This window comes from Schistocerca gregaria, chromosome 3 (assembly GCF_023897955.1).
Source record: "Schistocerca gregaria isolate iqSchGreg1 chromosome 3, iqSchGreg1.2, whole genome shotgun sequence".
Lineage (NCBI taxonomy): Eukaryota > Metazoa > Arthropoda > Insecta > Orthoptera > Acrididae > Schistocerca > Schistocerca gregaria.
In genome coordinates, this window is record NC_064922.1 from 194,930,804 (window position 1) to 194,948,233 (window position 17,430).

Consider the following 17,430-nt stretch of genomic DNA (forward strand, 5'->3'; position numbering starts at 1 on the left):
AACAAACCTTCTATTACTTTTCTTGACAGAATTTTCTTTCGGCAAATTAGCACTCCAGTCTACCACTAACACTCTGTATGATGAGAATGGCTGATTGTTATATTTTGGTAAGATGGCCCAAGCTGAATAAAAATTCTGCACTTTGACATGTCTTGATGATTCATATAATTATTGTCATTGGATGTAAGTAAGTAGCTACTCTTTTAAGAGAAAATACAATCCATCATAAAAAAACTGTAGTTTTATTTCATATTTACAGTATCCACAAATTTTTCATAAAAACTTGATCTTCAATAAAAAAAAAGCATCATGTTTTTTGAGGTCTTTATTATATAAACAGTATTTATAAAAACTATTTTATTAATTCTAATTGTAAAATAGAAATATATTTTACTTCATGTATCTGTCTACTGAAGTACAGTTGTTTTATAGGCATTCACAATGTCCAGGTAACTTTAAACAAAAATCTATCAAGCTGTAACATCATTCTAGTTACTTAAATCATACTGCAAGGAGAAGACACCAAAGAACTCAAAATGTAAAAAGAGCCACTTTGACATACAAAATTCATAATTGGTAACATTATCATGTACTAAGTTATTTCAAATTTCTAAAAAATATATGGCCATCAAAATCATTTTCGTCATCAGAAAAGTAGTAGTATATCTAAATTAAAAACATTGTTTTCTTGCAGTATGCAAGTAATACAATTATTTTATTATTTCTGCCATAGAAGCAAAATAAAATAACATTTTGTAAGCAATGGAAACTATTTGTCATTTATGTCATTTATCAGTAAACTCCATGGGAAATCGTAATGAAATTATGAATCTGGAACAGGACACACTCCAGCAAAGCACCTTTTCCTTCTCACCAACCTCGTTGGACATCTCCGACCGCCATTTTGTGATTGTGTCTGAAACATTTATTTCAAAACATTACTACAATGATTGATGGAAAAAATATAGGACATCATTTGGCAGTGATGTGAATCAGATTACGATTTCAGGCTTTTAGGACTTATTCACCAATGAAAAACAAGCACAGAGAAAAAGATAAAGATTGAAAACTGTAGCAGAAAAGGAACTACCGAGTTCTAAGAAATTGCATCCTGTGAGAATGCACCTCTGTAATGTGAGATGAGAGAGTGATGTTGAGGACAGGGAGTTAGGGAAGAAAGGAAAACTGACAGTAAATGCTGTAGAAAAATAATAAGTGAGAGGAGGAAATAGAAAAGAAGAAGTACGAAAAAATTATGCAAATCAAGGACAGACAGTAGTAGCAAAAAACAATGTACTAGTTGTAAAATGGCACAGAATTTGTGGAGCTGACCAGGTACTGATGCTCAGAGGTTAGCAGCTCCACACTATTGTGTTATGTGATGTTACATAAGTGGTGTCACTTCTGGTGCTTACTTGAGGTATTACATCAATGATGTCACTTCTGGTGCTTACATAACTCCAGTAATGTGTCAGAAGATGCACATGGGAGCTAGAAGGTCACAGCTACCTGTTTTAATCAAAAACCAGGGAGAAGAGGCATTGTTAAAGATAAATAATTTCTATTTATCTCTGAATGATTGGAAATTATTGATTTTCTGCTTGATATTGGTAAGAGAGAGCATGTAACTTTTATTCATTTACATCCCAGTACATAACTCTCATCTGTACTTTTCTAAAAATTATAAATTTATGTATGTGCTTAGTGCTGTGGTTATGGATGTCACAATAAATAAGGAATGCATTTGTTTCCTGCTGCAAGTATCATCTGGTGTTCTTGCAACATTTCCCTAGAAAATCATCCCTTAACAGAGTAAAGAATGAAAATGTAAATTTCAGCCATTCTTCAGTTTGGTAAGTGAGTGCAAAATATGGCAGACCAGTATTCATCCATTCTCATTTCATTGTAACAGATTATTATCAGTTGTCTTGAATCAGATCATTCTCTCTCTCTCTCTCTCTCTCTCTCTCTCTCTCTCTCTCTCTCTCTCTCTCACACACACACACACACACACACACACACCACGTGTGCGCCAGTATGCATTACTCAACTGAATATGTGTGTAAATGATATCATTTCATAAAACATGTTATAACATAGTCAAAACAGACTCGTAGACCGCCCCACCCTCTCATTAGTCACTCATCTGTGAACTTACAAGAATCCTGCGCTGCCTTGTTTGGAATCCATATCCACAGCTTACACTGCATCTACTCCAGGGTGACCAGGCAGAAAGCCTGCAGTTTACAGGAGCACCTTGAATAGTGTTTTCTTGGTTTTGTTGCGCATCCTGTTGTAGGGCACTAAACTGAGCTGGTGGTTGAACAGGTGCTCCCCCTAAAAATTCAGAACAGAAGTAGAATTACATACATTTTATACTAATGTCTATTCTAAACTTACGCTTTTATTGTGAGAACTTTTATATATTAAAAAAGCAGGTAGTCCAATCATATCCCTAGTTTTCAGGTGTATCAAACACAGTTCAATCACTTCTGTTTTGGAAATGGACAAACACTTGCTCTTTCACCATTTAAGATATTATTGATAATTAATCTCAATTAATTGTTAAAATCAACACTGAGATACATAACAAAAACATATTCTGAATTTAGAACATGTAGCCATCATAAATGCATATAATTTTTATGCTTGTGTCTGTAAAGACACACGCGCACACACACACACACACACACACACACACACACACACACACAACAGAAAGAGATCTGAAATATGAACTGGGGATGAGCAACAAAGTTAAATATCAAGTGATGAGAGGTAAATGCCATGAAAATCAGCAAATCAGCACATAATGTAAACAAAACCTGAAAGAAATTCCCAACAAAAGTAAGGGAAGATGAGCAACTGTTCTTACCAAGAATAACATTACACGAATCTTGACATTCCTTTTCAGTTAGGAAATTATTTCTATTTCCTCTGCAACCACCATAGATGAATTTAATACACATCCCCTTTCTTGCATCAAAATACCAGCGTTGAAAGTATCCTCGACATACTCCTGGTTCTGGCTCCATCATACACACCTCTGAAACCGTCCAAATAAATTTGAGACACATTATAGTGTAAAGACATTATGTTCAGTCACATGAAGGTAGTCATAAATTCTATTAGAAATCATGAAATAATAAATGAATCATGAAATAATAAATGAAAATTGTGAAAAGAATAGATTGCTACCCACCAGAAAGATGACCCACTGAGTTGCAGACAGGTGTAATGAAAATCCCTTCTTAAAGCCTTAGGCTCTTCTGAGAACATCTCCCCTGAATTCATTTCTCTCCTCACCCTGGGACACCCTGCATACCCACCTTCTACATCCCCCATTCCTCCCCCCCCCCCCCCCCCAAAAAAAAAAAAAAAATTCACAAATCCAACAATCCCAGACAATCCATTGTAACTGGTTATTGTGCCCCCACTGAAAGGATTTCAGCCCTCATTGACCAGCACCTCCAACCAATTACCCATAATCTAGCCTCCCATGCCAAAGGTACCATCCGTTTCCTTCACTGACTCTCCACAATCCTCACTCCTTTACCTCCTGGTTTCCTACTGGTCACTACTGATGCCACTTCACTACACACTGACATCCCTCAAGCCCATGGTCTTGGCGCACTATCCTAACACTTAACTACTTCTTCTTTGAAGGAAAGGGATACAAACGAATTCACTGCATAGCCACGGGCACCCACATAGCATTCTCCTAAGCCAACCAGTTTATGGGCCATCTAGAGGAAACCTTCTTAGCCTCCTAAAACACCTCATCTGGCTCAAGTTCACTGATGATATCTACATGATCTATACTCAAAGCCAAGACACCCTATCCTCATTCCTTCACAACCTCATCAACTTCTCTGCCACTTGCTTCACTTGGACCTCCTCAACCCAGTGTGCCGCCTTCCTAGATGTTGACCTCCTCCTCTCTGGTGGCTCCATAAACACCTCTGTCTACATTAAACCAACCAATCACTAAATGTACTTGCATTTTGACAGTTCCCATCCTTTCCTCACCAAAAAAATCTTTCTTATACAGCCTTGCCAGCTGTGGACAGCATATCTGCAATGACATGAGCTCCCTGTCCCAGTATGGTGAAGGTCTCACCACGGCCTTCACAGACAGGCACTAGCATCCAGACCTAGTGTGCTAACAGCTTTCCCATGCCATTTCCTCAAATACACTCAATCCTCCCACCACTCCCAAAGGACCAAGGAGTGCCCCCTTCATTACCCAATACTAGCATGGAGTGGAACAACTGACCCACATCCTTTCTCAGGGCTTTGATTATCTATCAACATGCCCTGAAATGAGGGACATCCTACTCAGGATCCTACCCAACCCTCCTAAAGTGGAGTTCCATCACCCACCCTCCTCCACAACATCCCAGTCCATCCCTATGCCACTCCAAATCCCAACCTCTTGCCACATGGATCATATTCCTATGGAAGGCCCAGGTGCATGACTGCCAAATCCACCCATCCAGCACTTTTATTCCAGTCCTGTCACAGGTTCAGCCTACTCTATCAGGGCCAGGCCATCTGTGAAAGCAGCAATGTCATTTACCAGATCTGCTGCAATCATTGCCCAGCACTTTATATTGATATGGCTACCAATCAGCTGACCATCAGGATGAATGGCGATTGCCAAACTGTGGCCAAGAGCAAAGCAGACCACTCTGTGGCACAGAACGCAGCTTAACACAACATGCTTGATATCCATGGATGCTTCACAACCTGGGCCATCTGGATTCTCCCCTTCACTGCCAACTTTTCGGAACTGCTTAGATGAGTGTTACCCTTACCACACATTCTCTGCTCCCGAAGTTATTCCAGCCTCAACACACAGTAATCTAGTGTCCTCACATCCCCCATTCAACAGTTTCTGCCCCCTCATTCTATCATCTCCCTGCCTTTTCATATTCGCTCACCCTCTTTGTGTGCCACTCTCTGCCAATTTATCCATCCGTCCTTTCCCTTGCCGACTCCTTTTCTGCTCACAGTTGATTCACCCCCTGCCCCCCCCCCTCTCTCGTGCTCTTTTTATACCACCCTCCTTACACCACCCACACTGCCAGACAGCGATATTCTCTCCCCACCACCCATATCCTGCTGCCCCCCCCCCTTCCATTCCTCACTCCAGATTGATATTCATGTGACGGTCTCATTTAGTCGGAGCTGCTAGTGGTAGTAGTCATGTGTGCGTTATGTGTGCTTGCTAGTGTGAATGTGTGTGTGTGGTGTGTGTTTTCTTTGCTGAAGAAGGCTTTGGCTGAAAGCACATCCAACAGTTCATCACAGCTTCATTTTCAGTTTTTCAAGCTAAACAGAAACTTTGTGGATAGAACTCCTGAAGAGAAAGACACAACAGGGTATTGGCTGAAAGCCAAATGGGTAACAGTATTTTCATTGTGCCTGTCTGCAAATCAATTGGTCACCTTTACAGTGAGTAGCAAACTATCCATTTCCAATTATTGTTGATATTCCATCCTAGGGTTTCCACTGTTCAGTGAAAACTGTTGTAGACATAAGTAGCATAAAAATTAGTATCCAATGAAAGCGTCATATTTAAAAAAAAAATTGCAATAACTGAAATTCCACAATGGAAACAACAAACAAAAATGAGGAAAGGCATATAGCTAATCATAAAGATGGTTTTTAAGGTACTAGCAGCAGTTGTTACATGTGAAATATACGAAGTTTCATCATGACTAGGATTTAATGTTAAACGGTAAATTCCAATACAGCTGGATGACTGAGTAGCATTTTGGGCCAGAGGAAGGCAGGAGCACACCATCTGCAACAAAACCATGCCTAGTAAAGAACTGTGGTATTCTAATCACCTTTTACATTGATGACCACTATACTTTCATCAGATAATTCCAGTGTCATGTAATAACATAACCTGATTTTGTTAAGAGAAACCAGGGAATATCAGTTTGGCATTCTGCAGTGACTGGGGTGTTTTTACCCATTGATTTCCTGGATTCTCTCTGTCATTGCCAGAACTTCAGGACTTTGATCTGCAAAGTGCTATTCCAGCCTGCAGTTGCCTTTAATCATTCGTGCATGGTTAAATACAGCAGCCTCTTCGACATGCCATTGCCTTTTATTGATCTACTTTTACCTCATTTCTACCTTATCACACAGAACATAATTCTGTATTGCCTGTTTTTCTACCCTGATCCTTTCAGCTATTGTTTCACAAATGTTTGTTCCAGGTCATTCTTTTTTTCCTCATCTGTCAGCAAATTCTTTTAATTCTCTTTTTAGCTGTAGCTCTCAAATTTGTATTTCACACTTAATCCATGTATATATCTCAATGCAGTCCATATTTCTTTTGACTCAACTTGAGATCTCATCTTGTATTCCTGCAATATCAGTTGTAACTTTTGACTCTGACCAGGTGATTGCACTGGTATGTTATTAATTTTAGTGAACTTGGTTACATTTCCCTGTATGTATTTGCCTTTCATCCTTTATATCAAGAGTTTCTCATGACATAGTCAAAATGAGTGGTATTATTTTTCTTGTACTATCACAATCAGAATTTAATGCCTTCTTTTGTCTTGTTCTTCATCAGTCTTCTAAGAGGAATCTATTGATTTCATCAGTTTCACATCTGCATTTCCATTGATAGTGAGAAATAACACTTGATGATAATTTATGCACCCACACACCTTACACCTTTAATTTTTGAGATGAATCTGCTAGAGAATTCAGAAAAAGATTCCGTAATTATCAGCAATTAATGTATTATTGTGTAATATCTATGAAATATGGTAACAAAGTGATCAACTCGCATGATTAATACACAGAAAGTTTCTGACTCAAATTTGATCTATGCTTTTCACAGACTTTGTTTCAACAAATGCCTACACTATACACATCCAAAGATTAATTAAATGCTACAGTTCATCACAGCTTCATTTTCATTTTTTCACGCTAAACAGAAACTTTGTGGATAGACCTCCTGAAGAGAAAGACACAACAGGGTATAACACAGCTACAGCCAAGGTGGATACGTTGGCCAGCTGCAAACATTGGCAAGACATTATCCCTATTTAATTTTTGTGAACTGATGGTCTTGAAATCTACAGCAACCATTGTGTTTCTTTGTATATTTTATTATTCATGACTTTATCTCTGAAATGAGTAGACCAAATTGATATTCAAAGTTCAGATATTTGGAAAACAAGTGTTCCAGAAAAAGAAATGTTTATTATGTATTAATATATCACTGTGCCAGACTTTGAGCTGAACCAGGATTTCCCACTTGTTATGAGCAGCCACTTTTATCATTGAGCTATTTGATCACACCTACAGCCCTAACTCAAACCTTCACTGTCACTGATTTCCAAACATTGCACTGAAATGAAATGACTGGATCAATGGCATTGATATTACTAGGATCCCATAACTTGAACAATATTGGTTCAGGCCATCCAGAAATGTTGAATCTACAATGTAATGAATCATGGCAAGCATTTTGTTTCAGTGAATTTAACTGAACTGTTACAGTAATAAGATCAGTAGATCAAAAACAGTTTACTTGTTACTCAACCTTAACATGGAATTGTTCTGCCAAAAAGTGATGGAAGAATCCTTAAATAAGATTAATAAGGTTAGTTTATGCATTTGAAATTATAAAATGCCAGGACTAACGTTTGGCTGTAGCCATATCGAATGTGCAGTCAGGGAGCTCTACACAGTGTAGCTGTTGCACGAGCTCGACACGTGTGCTGCACTTCTCCTGCAACTCAGGCTGCACCAGCAGAAGCCGTGTGCGCAGCTTCACTCCTTTGCCGCAAGAAGCACTGCAAGGACTCCACTCATTCCAGGCTGTCACTGGACACATGGGGTCAGTCTGAAATAAAGTAAGAGTTGCTGTATTTTGATGCTGACAAGGGATGCACAGAATTCTACTTGAATCGATGATGCACTCATAGGTTCACTCTTCAGGAATTCAAAAGACAATAGAAAAGTGAACTACTCTGCAGCAACTGTGATTATGGGATAAGTTATTCCGAGCATCCTGTTAATAGAAAAGGAAATATAGAAATATAATGGAGTGCATAAACCATGTTCTACCCATAGTCAATTTAAGGATGTTGCTTGGGGCACCAAGCTGAGATTGGCAGCAGCAGTGCTACAACTGTAAGATTTATATGCAGGGTATATTGTAATTCACAGCAGCTGCTTGGGGGCAATGTTTGTATATAGCATGTATCACAATAAGTAGCAAAATCTGACACGGATGAAAGTGTATGAAGGTAGATTATTTTTTTTTTATGCGGGGGGGGGGGGGGGGGGGGAGGGGGAGGGTGTCAGCATCAAATGATAAGTAGCTTATGAAGAAAAATGTCTGTGAACTTGCTCTGGTTCTACCCCTTTTCTTTCTATATTGAATTCAGCCAAAGTTTTGTAACACTCTGCTGCTCTGCTTTGACATAAGCATTTCAGAAAGTTGTATGTGATATATTGTCCTATTTGAAATTTGCATTATGCAGAATTTTTACATTCATTTTCACTGTGTTCTGGAAATCCTGTCATGGGCCTTCAGGGATGTGGAACAATTGAAGTCTTGTCAAGATTTGAGCAGTGATCTCTTATGGCATTCTAAAGAGCCACTGCACTGTGTAATTTACACTCAGGCAGTTTTGTCAGCCATTTACTACCCTCAACAATCACATTACCTCAAGCAACATCAATATCTTTTGTTGGGACATTTAATGGGTTCTGTTACAATAATATATAAATAATAGCTTTGGCATAAATAACTTCTCTCTACATTTTTGTATTAACAACTGACAACAGATAGAAAAGTATGTCAGCCTGACAACTGGTTACAAAACTGGGCGTGAATCATTAACTGTTTCACTTTTGTGAAACAGTCCCAAAACCGGTGAAAATTAATGAGATGAATGCCTATTAATCATTTTTGTTGCTGTCTGCTGAGTAGTGTATGCTTACAATTCTGAAAGATTCTGGAATCATTGACACAGGCATCAATGACAATGCTGATGAATCAATTACAGGTGAAAAAATAGGGAGGGGGGAGGGAATCATGAAGAGAATGCAAGGGATGATCTTAAAGTTTTGACTATCATATCAAAAATATAAAGTTGTTAATTAATTGGTTGGTTGTTTTGGGGAAGAAGACCAGTCAGCGACATCATCGGTCTCATCGGGTTAGGGAAGGGTGGAGAAGGAAGCTGGCCATGCCCCTTGAAAGGAACCATCTCTGCATTTGCCTGGAGCGATTTAGGGAAATCACGGGAAACCTAAATCAGGATGGCCGGACATGGGATTGAACCGTCATCTTCCCGAATGCGAGTCCAGTGTCTAACCACTGCGCCACCTCGCTCGGTTTTAATTAATTGTTTGTTTCTTTTGCAGGAACATGTCTGCAGTCCTGATACATATTGAAATCCTTACATACCAGTACCACAGGACACCACAAGAGGGATCAAATCAAAATGGCAAATCCTACTGATAAAATGAGATTGTCTTTGTGCCACACTAATATGTTTTTACTAAGGTTGTATAGTTGTTATATCAGTCTGCTTTGTGATCAACTCATCTTTCCTTTACAACAGTTTACAATACGAGTATAGACATTGCCAACCGCAGCAACGTATTCTGCTTATTTACATTTCTCTGAATTTGACTATGCATGCCTATACCAGTTTCTTTGGCACTTCAGTGTGCAAACAGTATTTAAAAATAGAGCAAATATTTCAAGTTTTAGAACAACAGCGTCCATCAAAACTGAAAATAAGAAAAATCAATTTTTTGATGCTGATGTTGTAAGTATTATTAAGGAAGTAAAATTGAATCCTATCAGCTGAAATCATATACTGTGTGCTCACATTTTTATATATATTGCACAGCTAAATTTTGAGGTTAAAAACCTGAAAGAGCCATATTTATACATAAAAGACAGAAAAGGAGGTATGGCAAGTAGACCAGATCATAAACAGGTTTTACAGGAAAACTTAAAAGCCTGGCACTACAAGGCTACAATTTTACAATAACATCAGTAGTATGTAAAACTAATTTACTCCAATCAATCTTCTTTGAGATTGGGTTTCACCTTACAGTGGGGCAGAACTACAGGTTAACACTGAATACTTACAACTTCAGGTGGAGGTGGTGGACCAGTGCACTCAGGAAGCATGCATTTGTCTTTCTCCACCAATGATACATGTGGACATTTCTTGCGACCCATTCTGTCCAGGAATTTTCTTGTTCTCATGGTGAAACCAATTCCACAAGAAACTGAACACTCTGACCATGGACCCCACTCTGTTGTCCCACAGACTGCACCATTGTCCTCAACAAAGAAACCATCTTCTTCAAGGCCACCCCTGTGTAAGAAAACAGAGACTTATCATCGTTACCTAGCACCTGAATATCAGCTTTTCATAAATTATTGTATTTTTGAGGCAATGTGACACAAGTCTGATTATAAAGTAACGTTTGTAGTTTCTGTTGATTTCACTGTAGAAGTAGGCGGATTTGAGATAACAAGACAAATCACCAAGAGAACAGAGAAACCAGGTGAAAAGGTGAGCAATAAGTACTGGGTTTTCAGCAGCAAGTGAGACTGTCAGCAGCTGAAGCAGAGGAAGTGATGGGAAAGACTATAACCATCATAAAAAATGTACTATGCACAAGCATGAAGTCTGTTATTTTGCTTCAGTTCTGATGAGCCCTAAATGAAGTGTTCTGTTAGATTAGATTAGATTTACTTTCATTCCAGTTGATCCATAGTAAGGAGGTCCTCCAGGATATAGAAAATGTCAGAAAAACAATAATACATGACAAATATTTACAACTCAAACAAATAAGATAATGTACCATTCCACAGGTCCCAAGTGGAATGATCGTCATTTTTTTAAATGAACACTATATGAAAAAAATCATTTCACTGAATTTAAAATAAAGCCGGCCGCGGTGGTCTCGCGGTTCTAGGCGCGCAGTCTGGAACCGTGCGACTGCTACGGTCGCAGGTTCGAATCCTGCCTCGGGCATGGATGTGTGTGATGTCCTTAGGTTAGTTAGGTTTAAGTAGTTCTAAGTTCTAGGGGACTAATGACCACAGCAGTTGAGTCCCATAGTGCTCAGAGCCATTTGAACCATTTGAATTTTAAAATAAAAATGTTTTTTATTTATAAGGTAATAAACATGTAATAGAACTACTAAACTACTATAATACTTATTTATGATGAATACAGTATTGCACTGAAATGGTGCAGAAGTTAGATTGTACTTACACACACACACACACACACACACACACACACACACACACACACACACACACACACACACACACACTTATTTACAATGAACACATTACTGCACTGAAATTGTGCAGAATTTATGAAGAACATATGAGTCATGTAGTAATAGTGATACATATAAGTAGTGCAGTATGCTACAGCTATGAAGTTGTAAAAACTCCAACAAGGCAACTAAAGAGGGTTGGAATCTAAGAAAAAGACAGGAAGCACTTTTTGTTTAAGTCAGGAAAATTTTCTGACCTGTAATAATTCTGAAGTAAACTGTTGATGATAAAAATTATCATAAATTATAAAATCAATATAGAATGAACTTTGTTTTTTACTGGCATTTTTTCACTGTCCAAAACCTGTCCTACTGAAACAGCATTAGTTCATGCAAAAACTTTAATTTGCTGCCACATGGTTCTTATGCAGAGTTGTTAAAGAAAATTTTTTCACCTAGGCTTAAGAAATTAGAAATTGAAATACAATAAACCCTTTATATTTGGAGCATAATATGCTACAAATAACAATACCATATCACAACTCCATTCAGTTGTCTCTCACAGCAGCTTATCTTCCTGCTACTAGTCTACCAAAGAGACAAATAATGTGCAACATCTGAAAACCCAAGTGGGAGTACCCAGTAACACTAGTGAAGGGCCAAGAAATACTTTTTCATATTAAGAAAGTAGGGTAGTAACCCAGGTGAAATATTGCAAGATGGAATTATTCGTATTGCTACGATACTACTTTTTGTAGAACTAATTTTTTTATTGTACATCAACTGACTCCATTTATACATATAAAGCATAAGCCATGTCTATACAAAATTGACAAGTAATTACTCATGCAGTATTTTACATATTCTTATTATTCAGGTTATAATTTACAAGCAGCTGACTCTAGTGATATAGTTAGTTTTGCGTGACATATTTTCTTGGTTGTTGGAATTGTTCCCAGGCCATGTGATTATAAATATAGTATGAGCTAGTATCTGTTTATTCACAAAAAGAACTAGCTCAAGAAATTGCATACATTACAGTAATTACAAACCTGAGAAATTTACATGAAACTATTTAATTCACCATTAGGTATACAGAGTATCAATCAAATAGTACATTTGACTTTAATGTTGTTCTATTCATCTAATATACAGTTAAGATTATTGCTAGGCTAAATAGGTTGACAGTATGACTAAAACCGATCTATATATTGTTATAAACTAAAATATAATCACAAATTTCTCAAAATATCCATGCAATCCTGTTTATAGATCCCCTCCAGACAATGAATCGCAAATCCAAACCTAGTACTGACCGATTAACATCTCAATGTTGAAGTCAGTGGGTAGAATTCTTTTTTGAGCAACATCTCCATGTCATTGTATCTAAAGTTTGGGATTAGTTGTGGAATTATGGCGAGGAGGAATATCAGCTTTGAACTTGTTAAAAGACTATTGATGAATTATTCTGCCTCTGTCTGTATAGTGTCACTAATTTAGTTGACTAGTGTCATCATCTTTAAGGCAAATGGACTATCAGATGAGAGTTATTAACAAGGTTCTCACCAATGAACTGCTAATTACATGACAAATGTGGGGAAGACCAGCTATAGTTCAAGGGTGATTTAATCAAGTTAAATGCGCAAATAAGTGAACCTTAAATAATGGTGCTGTATCTGTTATTCCTCAAAGTAGTTCTAAATATAAACAGTTTTCAGAAAGAGGCTACGAAGTTGGTGCTGCTGAGGAACATCAGTCTATAACCAGGTTAATAATCTTATACAGGGTTGCAGGTTATCACTACTACTGAAAAACAAACGAAGTGAAAGAAACTGTTGGAAGAGGAATAGAAGTGTAATGGGGACAGACAGCAATGCTCACCACTGCTTACACGGCACGCGGGAAAAGCGAGCACTTTAATTTTTTCGCTGCGAGACCCGATTTCTCTTATCTTAATGATCAGTTTTCCCTATGTATGTGGGTGCCAACAGAATGTTTTCGCAATCGGAGGAGAAAACTGCTGATTTGAAACTTCGTGAGAAGATCCCATCGCAACGAAAAACGCCTTTGTTTTACTGATTGCCACTCCAATTCATATATCATGTCTGTGGCACTATCTCCCATACTTCACGATAATACAAAACGAGCTGCCCTTCTTTGTACTTTTTCGATGTCATCCGTCAGTCCCATCTGTGGTATCGATCACTACGATGTCACAGCGTAGGTGCCCATTGTTGGGTTGGCACTACGAGAGTGGAAGATCTTCGCCGACCACAGCGCCCTCTAGCTGACGCTGTGCAGCTCTACGAGCGCCGCTCAACTTTCGCACAGTTCTTCAAGAGCAGATGGCCGGGACACTTTGCTCCAGCTTCGCTTGGTATAGAGACTTTGCACTACTTACGACGGGTCTAAGGCTTCGCACCTACGTGCTCATCTGTAGAAAGTTATGTAATCAGTTTGCCTATGTTTATACACTAGTAAACCCCTTTTACTTACTTGCAGTACCGACGTGGTTTACCTCACCTGCTCCTACTCACTTCCTTCATTCGGTCAACCTGTAAGTTTTCAGGAACAGACCCACTCGACGCCTTCCAAGTGGTATACAAAACCATCTGATGCGGATCCCACACCGCACAGCAATATTCCAGATTAGGGCGGACAAGGGTGGTGTAAGCACTCTCTTTAGTAGACTTGTTGGACGTTCTAAGTGTTCTGCCAATGAATCGCAATCTTTGGTTGGCTTTACCTACAATATTATCTATGTGATCGTTCCAATTTAGGGTATATGTAATTGTAATCCCTAAGTATTTAGTTGCATTTACGGCCTTCAGATTTGTGTGACTTATCGCGTAATCGAAATTTAGCAGATTTTTTTTTAGTACTCCTGCGAATAACTTCACACTTTTCTTTATTCACAGTCAATTGCCACTTTTTGCACCATACAGATACCTTATTTAAATCATTTTGCAATTCGTTTTGGTCATCTGAAGACTTTACAAGACGGTAAATGACACCATCATCGGCAAAAAATCTAAGACGGCTACTGAGATTGTCTCCTATGTCGTAAATATAGATTAGGAACAATAGAGGGCCTATAACACTTCCTTGGGGAACACCGGATATTATTTCTGTTTTACTCGATGACTTTCCGTCTGTTACTACGAACTGTGACCTTTCTGACACGAAATCACGAATCCAGTCGCACAACTGACGCGATACTCCGTAGGCACGCAGTTTGGTTAGAAAATGCTTGTGAGGAACGGTGTCGAAAGCCTTCTGGAAATCTAAAAATATGGAATCAATTTGACAACTCCTGTCGATAGCATTCATTACTTCATGAGTATAAAGAGCTAGTTGTGTTTCGCAAGAACGATATTTTCTGAATCCCTGCTGATTACGTGTCAATAAATCGTTTTCTTCGAGGTACTTCATAATGTCCGAATACAGTATATGTTCCAAAACCCTACTGCGAATCGACGTTAGTGATACGGGACTGTAATTCAACGGACTACTCCTATTTCCCTTTTTGGGTATTGGTGTGACTTGAGCAACTTTCCAATCTTTAGGTACGGATCTTTCTGTGAGCGAGCGGTTGTATATAAATGATAAATATGGAGCTATTGTATCAGCATACTCTGAGAGGAACTTGACTGGTATACAGTCTGGACCGGAAGCCTTGCTTTTATTAAGTGATTTAAGCTACTTTGCGACACCGAGGATATCTATTTCTATGTTTCTCATGTTGGCAGCTGTTCTTGACTGGAATTCAGGAATATTTACTTCGTCTTCTTTGGTGAAGAAGTTTCGGAAAATCGTGTTTAATAACTCTGCTTTAGTGGCACTGTCATCAGTGACTTCAGCGTTGTTATCGCGGAGCGGAGGTATTGACTGCGTCTTGCCACTGGTGTGCTTTATGTATGACCAGAGTCGCTTTGGGTTTCCTGCCAGATTTCGAGGCAGTGCTTCGTTGTGGAAATTACTGAAAGCATCTCGCATTGAAGTACGCGCTATATTTCAAACTTCTGAAAAACTTTGCCAGTCTTGGGGATTTTGCGATCTTTTAAACTTGGCATGCTTTTTTTGTTGCTGCTGCAACAGTAATCTGAGCCGTTTTGCGTACCATGTGGAATCAGTGCCATCACTTATTAATTTATGTGGTATATATCTCTCAATTGCTGTCGATACTATCTCTTTGAAATCATTCCACAACTTTTCTATGTTTACAGGATCAGATCGGAAGGAGTGCAGATTGCCTCATAAAAGGCGTTAAGAGCATTTTTATCAGCTTTTTCAAATAGACATACTTCGCGTTTCTTTTGATGGTTGTAGGAGTCAATATTACAAAGTTCCACAACAGCTACACTTAGATTACACAAAATCCTCCTGATCTGGTGGACACTATCAGGACCAGATTAGCTTAAATGTGTGGGCAAGAATTTTTGGTGATCGCCTTGAATGACTGGACATCCTTTTGCAATGCCTCTTGAGTGAGACATATCTGCACTCCTGTGTGATGCAAGAAGAAGTTCCTTTGGTAACATGAAGAGGTATGTGACTGCTATGTGGCAATGGCGAAGCCCAGTCCCCTGGCACGATGTGGAAATGGTTCGAGAACACCCTACTCAATCGACACATCACACGAGGTGGCCCAGGTGCGTGGACCACTCACTATTTGGACCTGAACCCTTTGAATTTCTCCTGGAATGAGTAGGCGAATGGGCGCCATATATGTAGAGTACATCTGAGAATGCTGCCTGTGGCGCCATTTGTATGAGTCCTGGTGTATCTGAATGAAAGAAGCAGTCAGTGTTGTGGAATGTGCATTGGTGTCTGGAGGCCTATGAAGAGAAATTTGAACACATCTTCTATGCAAATGTCCATTAAATCTACATATGCAATGCATGAAAAGAAAGTGAAGCACCCAGAAAACACAGTTGGATGACAATGTAACACCGTAGATGTACACACCATTTTCAGGTGTGTAAATGAGCTACACTCCTCTGTGACCAGTAGACTGACCACCAGAGAGCAGCGCAGGCTGCCCCTGTGGGCAGGCTCCACTGCTGTGGCGTGACTAAGCACGATTCCACACACTTTACACGGGGCTGCTGGCTGCCACTGGCACCATAATTGACGGCCAGTCTCTTCTCGCCTCCTCAGCGATCCTATGTCATCACCGTTGTCACTGCAACGTCCACAAGGGCTGCGCGATGGCGTCGGCGCATTCCTGATGGGGCGAACGCCGCTTCCGCCCTGCTGTCAGGGACAATTTGGAACGTCATCGTTCCATTTGTGTATTGTAGAACAATAAATTTTTGTTTCTTTAACACAGCTTTACTAACGCCTTTGGGCATCAGGCAGGTATCCATTTACCAAGCTATTTTTGTGTAAATCAATGAGGATGTGTTAATGAGCTGAAAAGTGCCGCTAAGTTAGATAACTGGTCAGATGAAGCGCACTTGATTAAGACCAAGCATCGTTTCATTGGCGGGATGAAAATATACATCATATATCGTGAGGAGTTAAATAAAGCACAAACATGTCAACAGCTTACAAAGGGGTCTATCAACGTTACTGCAAGCAGAACAGCGCGAAGGTTGTTTACATCAGAATTGTTTAATGGTTGGAGCGGATACAATATAAATTAAATATAACTTCCGCTTTGAAGGCTCGACAAGGAATGCCATTTCATTTTAGAGCTTCCTTTGTTCGTCGATGTTTACGTTCTTGGAGAGCGTGTCTGCTCCTTGACAGTCGAGACAACGCCAAGTCGTAACGTCAAAACATAAAAGACCCAGCCCACAGCACGTGAAGCAGATTACTCGCCGTCGCGGCTTGCCGATTACTCGAACCGCACACCTCTCCTTTCAGCTCTGCACAAACGTGAAACAAAACGACCGCGCACGGTACTATCTGCTTCGCGACTTATTCCGTTCCTAATACTAGTTTAGTATTTTGTCACTATCATCTTTTCTTGCATTAATAGCGAACGGGAAATATCGTTTGCCTAAACAGGTTGTAAAACTGCAGTAGGTAATGGCTTTGGGGAAATATCTTCTGCAGGATACGAGTCTTCTCGACAGAATGGAGAAAATAATGTTTTAGGAGAAGAGCATACCTGATAAC

General features: G+C 39.3%; 1 protein-coding gene across 1 annotated transcript in view; it reads right to left on the bottom strand.

Annotated features, from left to right (window-relative positions):
- Positions 1 to 310: 310 nt before the first annotated feature.
- The window catches only part of LOC126356125 (spondin-1), a 192,035-nt gene continuing 174,915 nt past the window's right edge, over positions 311 to 17,430 (bottom strand). Inside the window, exons 10-14 of the mRNA XM_050006833.1 lie at positions 10,151 to 10,382; positions 7,678 to 7,879; positions 2,876 to 3,046; positions 2,159 to 2,337; positions 311 to 916 (exon numbers count right to left, since the gene is read on the bottom strand). Coding sequence (XP_049862790.1) covers positions 824 to 916; positions 2,159 to 2,337; positions 2,876 to 3,046; positions 7,678 to 7,879; positions 10,151 to 10,382 — 877 coding nt within the window. The 3' untranslated portion in view covers positions 311 to 823. The remainder of the gene's footprint in view (positions 917 to 2,158; positions 2,338 to 2,875; positions 3,047 to 7,677; positions 7,880 to 10,150; positions 10,383 to 17,430) is intronic.